Below are 17020 nucleotides of genomic sequence, written 5' to 3'. Positions count from 1 at the left end.
CTTAGATGCCACTAACCCCATTTCAAGGGCTCAGCAGCCAAAGTCTATGTGAGGCAGCACAACTTAAGAGGTGACAGAGTAGTAAAAACTACTATATCTGTGATCTGAACTTATATCTACGCATGTTTACAAGGACTATGCCTGGAGTATCAGAGAAAGAGAGTACACAAAAACAAAAAACAAACACCCCCCCCCCCGACACACACACACACACGATACACATGGCTACAAAGCAATGATGTTCCTAGGATTGTTTTAACTTTCCAGTGCCTACTACGTTTCAGACATGGTCAAGAAAAAGTCACCCAAAAACAAAGTAGAGGACATAGACAACAGTGAAAAAACAAACCTCCCAAGGGAAAAAGTCGAGTCAAACTACAGAACTTGCACAGTTGCCAGCATATAGCTCTCACAACTGCTGTCCCAGAAGGAACTCATTAGGAATATGGCCCAACGACTGCTGTGTGCTTCCTTTCTCTTCTTCTCTAAAGATCAGTTACTCTGTTCCTCATCTCCACTGCACAATGGGTTAGGCAACAGAGACTTTTTTTCTTTTTTCTTTTTTTTTGCTTGCAGAGTACTGAACTGGTGACATCTACTTTGAGCTGTATATAATAGCGGGGTGGGGTTTTGAACTGATTTACTTAAAGGAAAGATTAGGTGTGCGAAGAAAGGTATATACAAATGTTGGATGGCCAGAAGCCTGAGCTCAATTGTCAAGAACAAAGTTTAAACTGGAGTTGTAAACTTTAAGATGACTGGCATATAGATAATATAACAAAAGAGAAGAAGAGACAAAATCACCGAAGATCAGACTCTAAACAATACACACACAAAAAAAGCAGTAACGTAAATACTCATAGGACGTGCACTGATGTGGAGAGGGGGGAAGCAAAAAAGAGATCAACTAAAGGCAGCTGCTAGTAAACACAGGAACAGGAGAAAAAGAAACGAGGAAAGACTGGAGTTCTTTTAAGAAGCAGGGCTAGTCAACTGCTATGGAAAGAGTAGGAAAGAAATGAACACAATCAAATCCTACATCCAAAAGGAATACCAAGTTACCTCTGGAAAGCAAAACACTTAGTACCAAGAAAAAAGTTCTAAGAATCTTTCACATATGGGACCAAGGAAGGTCTCTTGTGTGGAGTGTTTTATGAGTCATAAAATAATAATTTACTAGCAAAATACTTTTTCATATTGTGAAAATATAAAGAGAATATGTGGAACAATATAAAGAATACCCATAAATATAAATAGCACACACAAATCACCAAGACAAAGCAGCACAATATGTAAGGGATGAAAGAGGAAATTCAAACAAAAACATAAAACTTTAGTCAATGTTGACAATTATGAAAATATAAATACTATTTTTAATAAATCATTAAATATCAAAGAAAATCACATCTGGTACATTCTCATACACTTCTGATGACAATGAACCTTGGGGCAATTAAACTAAGAATTATAACCCAATTTTATATGGGTCCAACATAAATAGCTACAAATAAAATCTTTTAAGATATGAGTTCTGCCAGGCGGTGGTGGCGCACGCCTGTAATCTCAGCACTCAGGAGGCAGAAGCAGGTGGATCTCTGTGAGTTCGAGGCCAGCCTGATCTACAGAGCAAGATCCAGGAAAGGTGCAAAGCTACACAGAGAAACCCTGTCTCGGGGAAAAAAAAAAAAAAAAAAAGATATGAAGTTCCAAACATTTTCCAGTGTAAGTAGCCAAAAGGATTATTTATGTAATACTGATACTTGGAACATGGCTTCATGAAAAATCTACATGTGAGACTCTAAAACTTATACAACACACGCTACTGTAGAGTGGAAAACATAAAGAGCAATACCAAGCTTCTGCCTTTAGTCCTGACAGTCCTACACTCTCAACTACTCCACTAGTTGAAGGTAAACAGTCATAACAGAGTCATAACAGGCCTTCTCTGATACCACGTACTTTCTCAGAGGCACTTTGTAAAAGCTAGATCCAAATAAAGGGATGTCAGATTCACAGATCTTTCTGAGTATCTAATAAAAAGTTGCATATAACTGGATGGGCTGGGCAGAAAAGGATAAAAAAAACTAAAATAAACAAATAAATCTTGTAATTTCAGGCTACTTACTCTATCCAGACTCCAAATCAACATCCCCTATTTTAAAGGAAATATATTCCTTTTAGCACAATAAAGAATAAATGAGTGATAAACAAATGAACCTTTTTTTAATCAAACAAACCCATGTCAAATCCCCTCACAAGGTCACTTAAATAGATTTTTTAAACTAGTATCTTTGCCTGTAAAATGAATGTACTAACATTCAAAAAAACAGGGAGGGGGTTGCTACTGTCTGGAGGTCAAAGGACTACCTGAGGGTTAGTTCCCTGCTTTCACCACCTGAGTTCCTGGATCAAACTCAATTCATCAGGATCCCACAGCAAACCTCTCTACCCTCTGAGCCATCTCACTGGCTCTGTCACAACATTCTCAATACTTCTGAAATTCACATTCCTTAAACAGAATATAAAATTAACCGTGTGTGTGTGTGTGTGTGTGTGTGTGTGTGTATAAAATATAATTTAATCTAATTCTTACATTTTACCAATCCCTGTTTACTCACTGGTAAATTTTTAGCTTAGATGTCTTAAAACAGTTTTACTTACCATTGCTTATTCAATGCAGAATAGTAAGCATACAGTAAGTACTCATTTGTTTGAATAATGAAATAAATGTGACACCCACTTCATAGGGTTATGGTGAAAATAAAATGAGAAACATGGAAACTTTATTAACTCCTTTCACTTTCTTAACAATGCTATAAAGTAGGCTCTATTATCACCATTTACATATAAGAAAATGAGCCAGAGAGATGAAGTAACTGGACCAAGACCACAAAACCAGTAAGGTATGGATCAAAGAACTGAATACAAACTCCACACACAGTCCACCCTCATAAGCATCAGCTAAGTCTTCACACACAGTGGGTACTCAAGTACAAGTTTTCACTATGTTGTTAGAATATAAATGTAAGCAGGAGGTTTAAAGCACCTATCAGGCATCCAACAGTCAATGACAATTGTTTTAAGTTAGGGAAGTTTCATAACTCATGGTTTCCTAAATGAACTCTGGATTCTCCCTAGAAATGGTACTAATTAACTGAACATGTCTGTATGCTGTTCCTTTTTTGTTCTGTTTTTAATCAAGTCCTCTTTAAACAGAAGATAAGACAATAATATTTCAAAGATTGATCATCTATAATAATCACAAATAATGCTGTATCAGTTGAAACAGAACTGGGAACAGTACAGGCAAGTCCTTTTGGCCATTCTGAGATTTCATGCATTTACAACAGAGAAACCTAACATTTTTTAATTAAAAAAACAAACAAACAAAAACTACTTTCAAGAGTCTAACTTGAATATTTTTCCCTTCTCTCCTCTACCTTTTTTATAGCTGAAAGTCTAACACTTGGGCCCACTGTCTAAATCCCTTCACTAAGTGTATCTCTTATGTAAAAACCACACCTTTTCTACACATATAGGTAGAATTCTGATTGACTTCTACCATGCTTATATTTTCTGCCTCCCTCTTCAACAAAAACACTGATCTTGCACTTAAAATATCTTTTATTTCCTCCCTCTGAATTCTGCTTTAAAAAAAGCTGTCTTCCACTCATATCAAAAGTGTGTTCAATAAAATGCAATGCTATTTCTGAAATGAAGCATAAACTTGCAATTTCACTTTTTTCTTGTAATATTCAATTTAGTACTCTAATTTCAAAAGAAATAAAACGTGGGTTTTTTACTCGGAAATATATTTTGTTCTTTACTAGTCAGTGGCCCACTGAAAGCTTAGAAAATTATATTTTCAACTTAAACCTAAGGTCTTGTGTCAAACAGAAGGGAAGAGAGACAGAGACAACTTTCAATTGTGTATGTTCTTTCCAGGTACAACTGAGGCTATGCAAACATCGGGACATTACCATCCTGTTCTGAAACACTTAAGGGATACCTGCTCTAATGTACAAAGAGGAATTGCAACCAGGTACTTAAAGCTGTTGTTTAAATCCATTTTCCTTTTCTTCCCTTTTTCCTCTTTCAAGAGACAATATCCAGCTAACATCTCTTCAAAACCACCAATGTATTTTTGTGACGTTAAATCATCCTTCACATCCATCATCAAGTTAAACACTGCAAAAGTATAAGCTTTCATATTCCCTTCTAATCTTCTGATGAAGAAGAATTCTTCTTTACTGAAGAATTAGTTCAAGAATCATGTTATCTGCATTTTTAAACTGTGTAAGCTAAAACAATGAATTTAGAGAAAAGGGTTAAAAAAAAAAAAAAAAAGTACATTTCCAAAGTCCTGAAAATTAAACTTCTGATGCCATGTCAGGACAAAGAAAGTGGAAAGAAGCATTGCACAGCTCATCCATCTGACTTATAGTGTACAGCACCCTAAGGTTTTCCTCTTCACCTTGATCAAAGAATGGAGGCAAGTGCAGAGAGAAAAACTACTCCTTTTTGTCTTTCCTATTCATCATGTGTTGTACACATTTTTAATGGCTCAACTTTCTGACACATATTTCACTCAACAAATGACAAACCTATTGCTTATGCTTGTGCAGATGGCATAACAAAACCCATTAAGAATCAACACTATCTTAGTTGGAGTAAGTTAATACATATAATAATTATTTTCAGAAGAAAAAAATCCAACCTACAAAATTAACATATCTACCAGCTTGAGCCATTTACAAAGAATTATTAGGCACGTTCCTTCCAGTGGAGGAAGCTACCTAGGTATGTCCAGTTTGCAGCAGAAAATTCCCGAAAGTCTGTGACCTTGTTCCAAACCAGAGCTGAAGGTTAGAAAACTTACAATCTTCATACTGCATTTGGCTCACAGCTGCTAAACCTGAAATTCAGCACCAGATTTTGAAAATAGGTCAGAAGGGAGACACAAGGAAATAAATCACTTTCAAAGTACTGTTCTGAGTCTCTAAAAACACTGATTTCTACTTTTGCAACTATCAGATACAACCAGTTTCTTTTAAGCCTCACTGTCCTTATTTCTGTTTAATAAAAAGGCTAAGCTGAAGTAAGGGAAAATGCTTCCCACTTCTGAAATTTATAAAACTGGTTAATTCTAAGCATCAAAACAGAAAAGGATTCCATCACATCTTTCTAACTACCCAATCAAACCTACCACAACAGGCCAAACAGAGTAACAGAAGGGAGAAGTTTTGGTGTATATATTCCTACTCTTAGAAGTCTACCATGTGGCTTCATCTAGGGTAAAAGTGAGTTATCTATGGTCTTATTGCTAACAGGTGAATCTCCCTTTCCAAAGTGTTTCTCTATTTAAACAGAACCTAGATGGGAAGAAGAAAAAACAAAAGAAAGAAAGAAAAAAATTATCTCAAGAACAGGCTCTTACCAGACTTCATGTCTGGGGAAGGAAGGAAGTGGCAGGTAGTAGTTCTGGTTAATTAAATTAGTCTTCTCTCTTATAACTAAGTTTTAATCAACTCTTACAGCTGCCTTCCTCCACAATGACATGTTTAAAGAAAGCTTCCATTTCAGAGCACTGACAAGAGGGTTAGATTCGGTGTTAATAACTGCTAAGTTTTAGTTGGCTATCAGTATGGTTCACTAAGCTTTTGGGTTAAAAGGCCTTCTTTGAGGAACAAGATCCTACAACGCCGCCTGTCTGTAGACCCAGGAAAAAAACTATTAACAGTTATGAAACCAGATCACTAGGACAAATCATAAGGCCTCCCCAATCACTACAACCAAGCCTAGGTGCAAAGCAGTCGCTTTTTCCTCGTGTATTTGAAAAGGAAAAAGGGGGGAAAAAGAAAAAAGCGGGATCTGGTTTAATTATTTCTTACTAAGGGAGAGCCTGATGATGTATTTACGCATGCACGTAGAGCATCAAGCAGAATTTTTATGTACTAAGTCATTTGTAAATGCATACGGATAGAAGATCGGTTCACCCAAAATCTTTCATAAATCGAGGAGGGTAAGATTACTTCATAAGCCACAACAGTTTATTAAGGAAAAAAAAAAAAAAAGCCCTGCAGTAAAACAGTATGGAAAAGTACAGCTTCTCACGTGTCTCTCCCAGACACAAATACTTAGCTCCGAGCCCATTACACCCTCAGCACCCCTCCAGAACTGCTCTGCTCCACCTTACACTGACAGAAAACTACCAACCTCGCAGTCGTTCCCCAAGAGACTCTGCTCCCCTACCTATTATCTTACCCCTCCCGCCTTAGCTCCGCCCCCGGCCCCGGGAATGAGGTGGCCTTCCTGGCCCCAGAGAGACCACCCTCCTGCTCCGACGTGCAACCCGGGCGTCTCGGCAATCCCTCCGCCCCGAACCGTGCGAAGCATCCCAGGATAACAAGCTCCTTCCTCACCAACTCCCTGCACTCTGTGGTCCTCCCACCCCCACGTGTCAGCTACCCTCCCCCACACCCCCACACCTCACGACTCAGGCCGAGCAAAGAAAGGGGGCAGTCGGAAGCCCGGTGGCTCCTTCGCCAGGGCAGATCGAGACCCAGAGCACTCGCTCCCGCCGCCAGTCCCCCCTCGCACCCTCGGCCCTTCACGGCCCCTTCCTCCCTCCTCGAGGTGAAACCAGGCCCTTGCCTCAGAAACCTCCTCTTCCTCGTCGTCGTCCTCCTCCTCTTCCTCGCTGTTGTTGCTGCTGGTGCCGCCGCCGCCGCCGCCGCCTCCTCCGCCGCCGCCGCCGCCGCTGTTGTCGCTGTCGCTGCTGCTCTCGCTGCTGCTGGGGGGTCGGCAAGTCCGGTTCCGCTTGGCCTTGTGCTGCTGCTGCTGCTGCGGCGGCTGCTGCGGCTGCTGCGGCTGCGGCTGCAGCTGCTGCGGCGGCTTCTTCTTCAGGAGCAGGTCGCAGACTCGCACCATCCCACGAGGAGACGAGGCCGAGCAAGCCCCGCCGCCGACCTCCGCCGCCGCCGCCGCCGCCGCCGCCGCCGCGGGGGGGGCCGCCACTGCCGCCGCCGCCGGGGGGCTCCCTTCTCCCTCAGCCGCCGCCGGAACCGTCGCCTTCTCCATCCCCGCGGGAAGAGGGGGGGCGCGGGCGGGGGAGGGGCGTGGGGGCTCCGCTCTACCGCGACTTCGGCCGCGCCGGGGCCGACACAGCGCTCCGGGCCGCCGCTGCCGCCGCCGCCGCCACCACCGCCTCGGTCACCTCTACTGCCGCCGCCGCCGCCGCCGCCGCCGCCGCTCCGCCAGCTCTCACCTCGTCTCGCGATACTAAGGGCGGGGAGCTCGGCGATGGGAGGGAGGGAGAGAGGGAGGGAGGGAGAGAGAGAGAGGAGAGCGAGCGGGAGAGCGGGAGGGCGATATGGTGGGGGGGTGGGGGGGGCGAGGCGGAGCGCGATCGCCGTGCCCCGGGAAAGCCGAGCAAAGCGTCCCGAAGGAGGCGCCGGGGAAGTGTGCCCGGCGTGGCTTCCGCCGGGAAGAAACGGGGTCTGAGCGGGGACGGCCGGCAGGGGCCGCGGGCGAGCAGGCGAGCGGGCGGGCGGGCGAGCAGGCGAGCGAGCGCCGGGCTGGCTTGTCTTCTCCTCGCTACTTCCCCCACACACAGCCCTGCAGCCCTCCCTCCTTCCTTCCTGGCTTCTGATTAGAACGCAGCCGCAGGCGGAAGCGCCAGTGACGCCATCAGCCGGCGCCGCGGCGGCCGCGCGCCGATCGCCGCTTCCCGGTCCAAAGTGCGGATTCGACGGGCGCGGAGTCGGGGTGGGGGTGGGGGGGTCCCCCGCGGGCGTCGAGGGGGTTCAGGGGAGCCCACGCTGCGGAATGGAGAGCCACTGGGCCCGGGCGGAATGGGGGACGAGCGCGAAAGCTCGGGGCAGCTATGCTAGTGGGAGGCCCGGCGTCCAGATCCGGGAGGTGGGGCCTCGCCCCGGACCTCCTGGACAGTCTTTGCTGCCTGGCCATTTTTCTTCAGAGGGCTTTGGATCTTCAGCGATGACTTGGTGTAAGGAGAGAGACTCCTATCGGGTTCCTCTCGGCTGTATCTTGCAGCGGTCATGTCCTCACTTTCTACAGCTCCCTCGCCAGAGTCTTCTCGATCATAAACTTCCCGAACCTGAGTTTTACACGTTTGTAATAGGAATTTAGCGGAGACTTAAGACCATACAGTTCTGAAGAGGTAAATTAGGGAGCTGTGCCAGCGTTCTATGCTTCTCTCGGTCTGCCTTCTGAGTTCATTTTAAGTGCCTGAAGAAAACATGCAGACCGTTTGAAATGTAGCTTTCCTCTTGAAACAGGCTCCAGTGTAGCCCAGGCTAGCCTTGAACTGGAGCTCGTCCTTACTCTGCCTCCCAAGTGCTAAGTTGATACAGGTCTGTACACCCACCATGTCGTGTTCATGTAGCTTATCGAACTCGGAATTAGCCATTTCTGGTCTAGTACGAGTAGTGGCATAAGGAAAACGAAGCAAACATCAAAGACAGATGTACTGGCACGAGATAAAAAATGAATGCCTAAACTGACAGAGTTGCCATTTTAAGACTGCTAAGTTTAGCTGAGTGCCTGATTTTTTTTCCCATTTTCTTCTTTTTAGCACTAGCATACCATATGAAATGTGGGCAGTTGCCAGTACTCTACTGAGTACCACAGAAGAATTGGGGATGACTAAATCAATTCATTCAAGCAAAAACTCATCATGTGCCTACTATGTGCGTAATCTGTGAAATCAAACTCTGTTTCCAGGGGCTGCTCTGAATAGTGGGTGCTGTGTAAATATACATATAACATGCTAACCATCTGCCTGTTACTTTCCACTGTTTGCTCAATTCTGGTACAGAAAAAGAAAAAACCGATTAGGTATCGTACTACCTTAGATTGTATGTTTTGGCTGGATCTTGTCCATTTCATATATTCTGCAGCACCTTTGTCTCACTTTCCACTTGAATGCCTTTTGCAATCTTTAAATCCCAGCCCCATTGCATTATATATGACTGACTTCACATTTCACAAGAAGACTAAGGCCACTGACTACAAATTCCTTCCATTTTACAGATGCTAGAAATGTGCTGGTCTTTTGTCAGTGTTGAGAGAATGACAAAACTCCTTGTCATTATGCAAGGTTCAACTCTCTAACTATATTCCAGTTCCAGTCCCCCCACCCTCTTTTTTCTGATTTTAGTCCTTCACAAATTGTGGCTCTTTTTTGTAACTTTTACTCAGTTTCATTCTTTCACGGGGATTTTCTTTTAAAAAATAATTAGATCTGGTGTCCTTTTTGCTATCAAAATGTACTCATCAAGTCTTGGTAGTATTCTATATCCTGCTATCAAAATTGCTCTCTAATGCAGTTGTATTACTTGGGAAGAAAATCTTGCTTTATTGTTTAGAAATGAGGTGATGACCTTGTTGGGACTTTGTCAGATAAGGCCAAACTACTACAATACTCAAGTCCCCTGGAATGGCTTTTATCTATTTTTAAATAGTTTTTGTATTTAATATATTTTTTTTAATATTTTCTCCATTTGGTAGCTGTGTAGGCAATACTGGCTGGCCATTAATTTCTTCCTGGGCACACAGATAAACTAAATCTCACGTTTTCTTCATGTTCTTATGTCCAAGTGATCGAGTTCTAGAAAAGGTATGAATGGCACAATATGTTCATTTTCAGGCTTGATGAAGTCCTGTCGAGCTTATGTTCCACTACCTTGATACCAGTGAGCATGTAACCTTGAAACCATATGCTGCTGATCTCAGAATCAGAAGAGAGTTTGAGTAGCTGAAGCACTGTTGTAACAAGAGGGCTACCCAGTTAGAAACACGCTTTTTTGTACTTCTAGCAAAGAAACTTGAGATTTGAGAATTAACCATAATGCAGAAAATATGTATCGAGAATTGAATACTGCTAAGAAAACAATACGTTAGGTAGGTATCGGGTTGGTTAATGACAATTAGGCAATGTGTTGCAGTGCAATGTCTATTCTTCAGTCAGCCAAACGTAGAACTAAGTGTTTCTGTTTGGGCCTTTGCCTCCAAAACTTTCAACTAAAAAGTAAATTTAGAGATAATGCAGCTGAGTTATCTGTCTCCTTGCCCTCAAATCTCATGTCAGTGGGTGGTTCCACACTAGAGCTTATTTGTCAGACTTTGTTAGCAGTGTGTGTATGTTCATCAAGAGATGCATGAAATGATTGGGCCAGGCTTTTCCAGCAATACTTTTTTTTTTTTTTTTCCTATTTTCAACTCTCCACTCCTACACTTTCAGATACAATTCCAGGGTAATAGCTTATTAACTTAGGTAGACTGCTGGCTACATGCAATACATGTTGGAACACAAGGCATCAGATTAATAAATTATCTCTGCTTTTGGCTTCTAAACCACATTCACCAAAACGTCAAAATGATTAGCTGCCAACTAAAATTTCACCAGAATTGTGCTACCTGAAATACCAAATCTTCCAAAGTCCTATGATTGTTTAGTTCTAACACACTTTGTGGACAAATTGCTTTCCAGAAGAGAAAACAAGACCACTAACATAAGAACTGTGAACCTGATCTGCTAGTTCAATGTGCCCTCAGTCTTGACCAAGAAACCCATACCACACAAACCCCCCGGTGTTTACGATGCAGTAATTGAGCAAAACTTTGGTATGTCTTTCATTTGAGAAGACAGTATTTCAGTTGTCTGTGGAATAATTCCCTTGTCTTGGACTATGATACTTTTGAAATTTTTATGTATAGAAAGAACATCCAAAGAATAGGGTTTAGTGAACAGTTGTTGGTTTTATTTAATTTTTACCCATTTTTTTTCAGGGAATGCCTTTTGTCTACCTGAGGAGGCTGTCAATTACGTGATTCTTTTGTCTCCCTCCCACAAAGACAAAGGTATGGTTTGGAAGTCAACAATAAAAGGTTTGCTAAAGTTGCCATTGCTGCTAGTCACCTTTGAAACAGTGCAGAGTAAGCCCATTTATCCATCCGTGAAAACACTGGGATCAGGTAAGAGTAATAGAGTCAGAGTCCAGATACTGCCCTTTAAAGCTCATTGCCTTTTGTAAGTGAGCAAGAAGTCTGCCTCTCTGCCCAGCTGTTATACCATCCTCACCTAAGCTACTTTAGATAAACTCTTCATTTGTAGCATCCTAGGTTCATGTAGTTTTCTCAGGAGCATAGATTCATTTTAGAGAATGTTAATGTCTAGGGTTTCTATTGCTGTAAAGAAACATCATGACTATAGCAACTCTTATAAAATAAAACATTTAATTGGGGTGGCTCACTTATAGTTTCAGAGGTTCAGTCTGTTATCATGTCAGTGTGCAGGCAGATGTGGTGCTGGAGTAGTAGTTGAGATACCTACATCTTGCAGGCAACAGGAAATCAACTGAGACACTGGGCAATATCCTGAGCATAAGAAACTGCAAAGCCCGCCCCCACAGTCACACACTTCCTCCAACAAAGCCACACCTCCTAACAGTGCCCCTCCCTATGAGATAATGGGGGCCAATCACATTCAACTACCACAGTTAACAAGGATTGCCCCTCTCTATCTTAGTGCATTTTTTTTTTCATTACAGAACTAAAATACGGGTTGGGGATTTAGCTCAGTGGTAGAGCACTTGCCTAGCAAGCGCAAGGCCCTGGGTTCGATCCTCAGCTCTGGAAAACAAACAAACAAATAATTAAAATAAAATAAAATACTGGAGGTGGACTGCCTTAAAAAAAAAAAAAAAAAAAAACACCTGTTTATGTAGCTTACAATTTGGAAGCAGAAAAGTCCAAGACTGGGTATTCTTACTAGGTGAGCCTCTGGTGAATATTTAACAGCGCCATGGTTGGAGTAAGCATGAGAGCAAGGCATCGCTTCTTCAAACAAAAGAACTATTCATGGGGTTGGTCCAGTTTACTCTCGCTCATGTGAAAATATTCTTAGTCCCTTTAAAAGGTAGAACTTTGACTTATATACCTATTAGGGCCTACTCATTCAAATGTCACACCAACACATGTTACTCTAGAAGATACTTAACCCATATCCAAACTGCAGTATCCCACCACAAAGATACTTTGTCATCTTCCTTTGAGAAACTATACTTAACTTGATCAAGGAAGATGATGGGTTGGTTGGTTGTGTTTTATGAGCCAAGGTCTTGTAGCCTAGTCTGGCCTCAAATTTGCAATGTAGTGGAGGCTATCCTTGAGCACCTGATTGTAGGGTAAAAATGGGCCAAGGGAAAAACACCCCGCCCCTGACTAGACCTGGGCCAACGAAAAACACCCCGCCCCTGACTAGACCTGGGCCAACGAAAAACACCCCGCCCCTGACTAGACCTGGGCCAACGAAAAACACCCTGACCTTGACTTACCCCAGGATCAAAGATTGAAATCCCACCAATCCCTGAGTTTGTCCCAGAGTCAGGCTGCAGAATTTCACCAATCCCTGAGCACAGAATCCCTGAGCATGAAATCCCAACAATCCCTGAACACAAAAACCCACCAATCCCTGAACTTGCCCCAGAGTCAGGCTGCAAAACTTCATCAGTCCCGGAGCACAGAATCTCACCAATTCCTGAGATCCCTGAGCATGAAAATCCATCAGTCCCTGAGCACGAAATCCCACCAATCTCTGAACTTGCCCCAGAATCAGACCACAAAATTCCACCAATCCCAAGCCACCCTGGAAAGCACCCCCCCCCCCCCCCCACCCGCCCACCCAAGAAATCCTGTATAAGTTCTGAACCCTGTTCAGTTTGCTGCGTTTCTCACCTAAGGCAGCCATCCTTCCGCATTCTTCCTCCCCAATAAATATCGAATGAGATTTTGTTGTGTGGTGTGACATTTTCACCAGAGTGGAGCCCACCTGTAACAATTCGAGCAGAGCAGAACTGTAACACACTTTCCTTGGGGAAACTTTCCCCTGATGGAGCAGAGCTGTAACAACGTCTCTGGGAACCCCGCCCCCACGGCTAGAGCAGAATTGTTACACTTGCACTGGAGAAACCTTTGCTTGGAGCAGAGCTGTAACAACGTCTCTGGGAACCCCGCCGCCACTGCTAGAGCAGAATTGTTACACTTGCACTGGAGAAACCTTTGCTTGGAGCAGAGCTGTAACAACGTCTCTGGGAACCCCGCCGCCACTGCTAGAGCAGAATTGTTACACTTGCACTGGAGAAACCTTTGCTTGGAGCAGGGCTGTAAGTTCCTACACTTACAGTGACTGACTTTGCGGTATTCCTTGGCTCCAGACTGCGAGGATACCTTCCCACTGGAGCTACAGTGCTTACACTGAGCCTCCTGCTCCAGCTTCCCAATTACTAGGATCACAGATATGCACCATCACACACAGCTTTAGATTACAGTTTGAGCCCCAACTTTACCTGATGCTTTGGGTTTTAGCCATCGATTATTAAAGTTTCCAAGGGAGTCCCAATGTAAGAATTTCCTTTGTGTTGCCTAATTTCCAAAAGGTTTGCAAATAAAGGCCAAAATATCACCCTATTAGTGATAGTTGCCAAGTTGCCTGATGTAGCTTATTCATCACTAATAGAAATAGGAAAACAGGACTGGAGAAGTAAAGAGCACATCCTGCTCTTGCAGAGGAACTGAATGAAATTCAAGGTGTCCACGTTAGATGGCTCATAGCCACCTGTATTTACAATTCCAGGGGATCAAACACAAACACTTCTAACACACATATACACACAAAGACATAATATAAAATAAAACAAATCTTAAAACATTCAAATCATATATGTATATGTATATATATGTGTGTGTGTATGTATGTATGTATGTATGTATGTATGTATGAAGCAGGTTGCCTCCCAGAATAAGAAAAACTTATACCCACAGGTTCCAGCAATGTTTGAGAAAGACAGCATGAAGGATTGAAAGAGAATTTGATCTCTGGACAGCCTGATTATGTGATTAGAAAACAGCTTAAATCACACATTCTTCACAGATTTAGTAATTATACTACTCACTTGCCTCCGCACATGTAGAAAAGACCAGGAATGAATCATAAATCGTGATTCTTTTACAGAGCGCAACATCAATGGAAGCAGACAAGATTCTTTTCCCACTAGCCTCATTGACCATTTTCCTATTTCCCATCATAAACTTTTGACTATTATTTTATCTGCCTAGTCATTCTTACTAAGTATTTTATAGGTCTTTCTTCTTCATGATTCTTAAACTTCAGGAATTCCTCATAAGTTCAGACCTTTTTCCTTATTTTTATTTTGCCTCTCCCTGTATTTTCAGTTCCCCCAAAACATGCCTAAGGCTAATGATTCTACAGCCTTTATTCCTAACCCTGTTAAGATCCAGAACTACCAATGGACATTAGCATGTGTAAGATAATAGTTCCTGAACTTTTCTCCAATCTAAATATACTCAAGATTACTAAGTCCTATCCCCCTGTCCTAGTTAGTTTATATCAACTTGACACAAACTAGAATCATCTGAAAGGAGGGGACCTCAATTGAGAAAATACCTTCATAAGATCTTCCTGTAAGGTATTTTCTTTCTTTCTTTCTTTCTTTCTTTCTTTCTTTCTTTCTTTCTTTTTTTTTTTTTTTAAGATTTATTTATTTATTATGTATACAGTGTTCTGTCTGCACATATCTCTGCAGGCCAGAAGAGGGCACCAGATCTCATTACAGATGGCTGTGAGCCACCATGTGGGTGCTGGGAATTGAACTCATGACCTTTGGAAGAGCAAACACTGCTCTTAATCTCTGAGCCATTTCTCCAGCCCCATGGCATTTTCTTAATTAGTGATGGATAGGGGATGGCCAAGCCTATTGTGAGTGTGACCAGGCCTAGGCTGGTAGTCCTGGATTCTACAAGAAAGCAGGTTGATCGAGCCATGGAAGCAGCCCTCCATGGCTTCTGCATCAGCTCCTGCCTCCAGGTTTTTGTTTGAATTCTTGTCCTGACTACCTTCAATGATGAATCTTGCTGTGGCAGTCTAAGCCAAATAAACTCTCTCCTCCCCAAGTTTCTTTGGTCATGATGTTTTATCACAGCAACAATAACCTTAACTAAGACAGAAGTTGGTACCAGAATAGTGGGATATTGTTGTGACGGACTTAACCATGTTGATTTGGGGGAGGATTGTGAACAGACTTTGGAACTTTGGGCTAGAAAAGGCACTGAGTGTAGAGAGCTCTGTGAACTGTTCAGTGTGAGCTTAGACGATTAGAATGTTGAGAGCAGTGCAGACAAAGGAGGCCTGGCTTGGGAAGTTTGAAAGGGATGCAAAGACTCTCGGGACCTTTTGTGTGGCGAATCTGCAGTTCTGGTTAGCTGGGGATGAAGAATGTGCTGTGATTAACAAGAGACCAACCAGAACTACTAAAGCGGAACTTTGTTTTGCTGGTTGCCTGGGGTTGAGAAATGAGCAGTGATTAAGCAGAGACCAGCATCATTGAGGTGAATTCTTCTGGGAGTGTTTTCCTGAGAGCAAACTGAAGCTGTGTTCCAGAGGTAGCCAATGTTGTGCCTCACACTGGCAGCTGAACTTGGTAGTGTAAGAATCACCCAGGTGGTACTGGTTTTGAAGACATGAAGGGGTCTTGGAGTGCAGGTGAGGTTTGGCACTGTGTGAGGCTATTGGTGAAGGTGCAGCCTCAGTAGCAGTTGAAGAGCTGGGATTGAAGGGGTCATGCAGAGAAGTTGAGGCTTGGCACCATGAAGAGAGCCTATGAGAGACTATTGGTAAAAGTGTAGCCCAGTTGCAGGAGAAGACCCCAGCTGTACTATGGGGTGACCACCCAGAACCACAGCAGCAGTGGAATGGAGCCTAGAAGACAAGCTGTATGTGCTGCAGAGGGCAGAGCTGGAGAAGTGACCCAAGCCCTTTTTGGGGAGTCCAGAAGATCACAAGTGAATCCCAGGTAAGTGGACATTGAGTCGTTTGCACTTTGGGAGTTTGGCTTTGCTTTGTTTGTTCACATTGTGACTGTGATCTGGTTCTTCCCCTTGTATTTTTTATGGTATAGGAGTCCACAGCTGAGAGACTGAATTATATAAAAGATTTTTAGGTTTTAAAAGAAACTTCAGAATTTTTTTTTTTTTTTTTTTTTTTGGTCAGAGCTGAGGACCAAACCCAGGGCCTTGTGCTTGCTAGGCAAGCGCTCTACCACTGAGCTAAATCCCCAACCCCAAACTTTGGATTATTAAAGTGTCTGAATTTGTAAAAACTATGGAACTTTTAAAGTTTCTAAAATGTTTTATGTAGTGATGTTGATATTAATAGGTGCTCTTGAGAATAAACAAGAACAGAATGATTATGGCTTTTAACAGTGGTAGATATGTGTGTCAAGTTGAAAAGGAGTCAATTATCATGACTCGCTTTATGTCATCTTGACACAATTTAGAGTTGTATTGTTAGGGTCGGTGTACAAAACAGAGAGCTTCACTCCGATGTCGGGTCACAAATGAAGCTTTACTTTAACACGAGCTCGTGGGACACCAGCGCGAGGAGTAGCTGGTGACCCCGAGTTTGAGGCTCACAGGCCTTTTATGAGGCAGTTCTACCAGGGCAGGGGAGTGGGGTCACCCCGAGTGCAGACACCTGGACGCCAGATGTCTCCGCAGTCTTTCTCAGAGTCTGGGTAGGTAAACGAATTCCAAGCTTATCTAGCAAGGGGTTATTTGGCAAGCATTCTTTCTCAAGCAATTTATCTTGTAAACACAACCCCAGGAGTCATCCTGCAAGCATCCTGTTAGCAGAGCATGATGGGCTAACTTTTCTGGTATGGGGCGTGGGGGCAGAGTGCAGTATTTCCCACTGAATCTGCAATTAGCAGAGCTAGTGGGGGGGGGCCTTGTTTCCCTTACAATGGCCTTTCATTCCTCCCTTTCTCTTGTGCCGGTCTTTAATCCTAAAGGCCACTGCCAGATACCGGCTGGTACCGTTGTCTCAGGACCATCATCTTAACCCCATTTACCTGGGATCGTACAAGAACCGAGATTTGATTGAGGATACATGGTCCAATCATGAGGATAAGAATTAATATAA

At 43.2% G+C, this 17020-nt stretch overlaps 1 protein-coding gene across 4 annotated transcripts in view; it reads right to left on the bottom strand.

Moving 5' to 3' along the window:
• The window catches only part of Ankrd17 (ankyrin repeat domain 17), a 141989-nt gene extending 134646 nt beyond the window's left edge, over nucleotides 1-7343 (bottom strand). For 2 of the 4 annotated variants that reach the window (XM_036200399.1, XM_036200400.1), the window contains exon 1: nucleotides 6655-7343. In XM_036200399.1, the coding sequence (XP_036056292.1) occupies nucleotides 6655-7080 (426 nt within the window). In that variant the 5' untranslated portion in view covers nucleotides 7081-7343. The remainder of the gene's footprint in view (nucleotides 1-6654) is intronic. The other 2 variants (XM_036200405.1, XM_036200404.1) reach the window with 2 other exon arrangements.
• Between the last annotated feature and the right edge of the window lie 9677 nt (nucleotides 7344-17020).

This window comes from Onychomys torridus, chromosome 10, assembly GCF_903995425.1.
Source record: "Onychomys torridus chromosome 10, mOncTor1.1, whole genome shotgun sequence".
Lineage (NCBI taxonomy): Eukaryota > Metazoa > Chordata > Mammalia > Rodentia > Cricetidae > Onychomys > Onychomys torridus.
The sequence above is the reverse complement of the archived record's forward strand: the minus strand, read 5'-3'. Positions and strand labels throughout refer to the sequence as shown.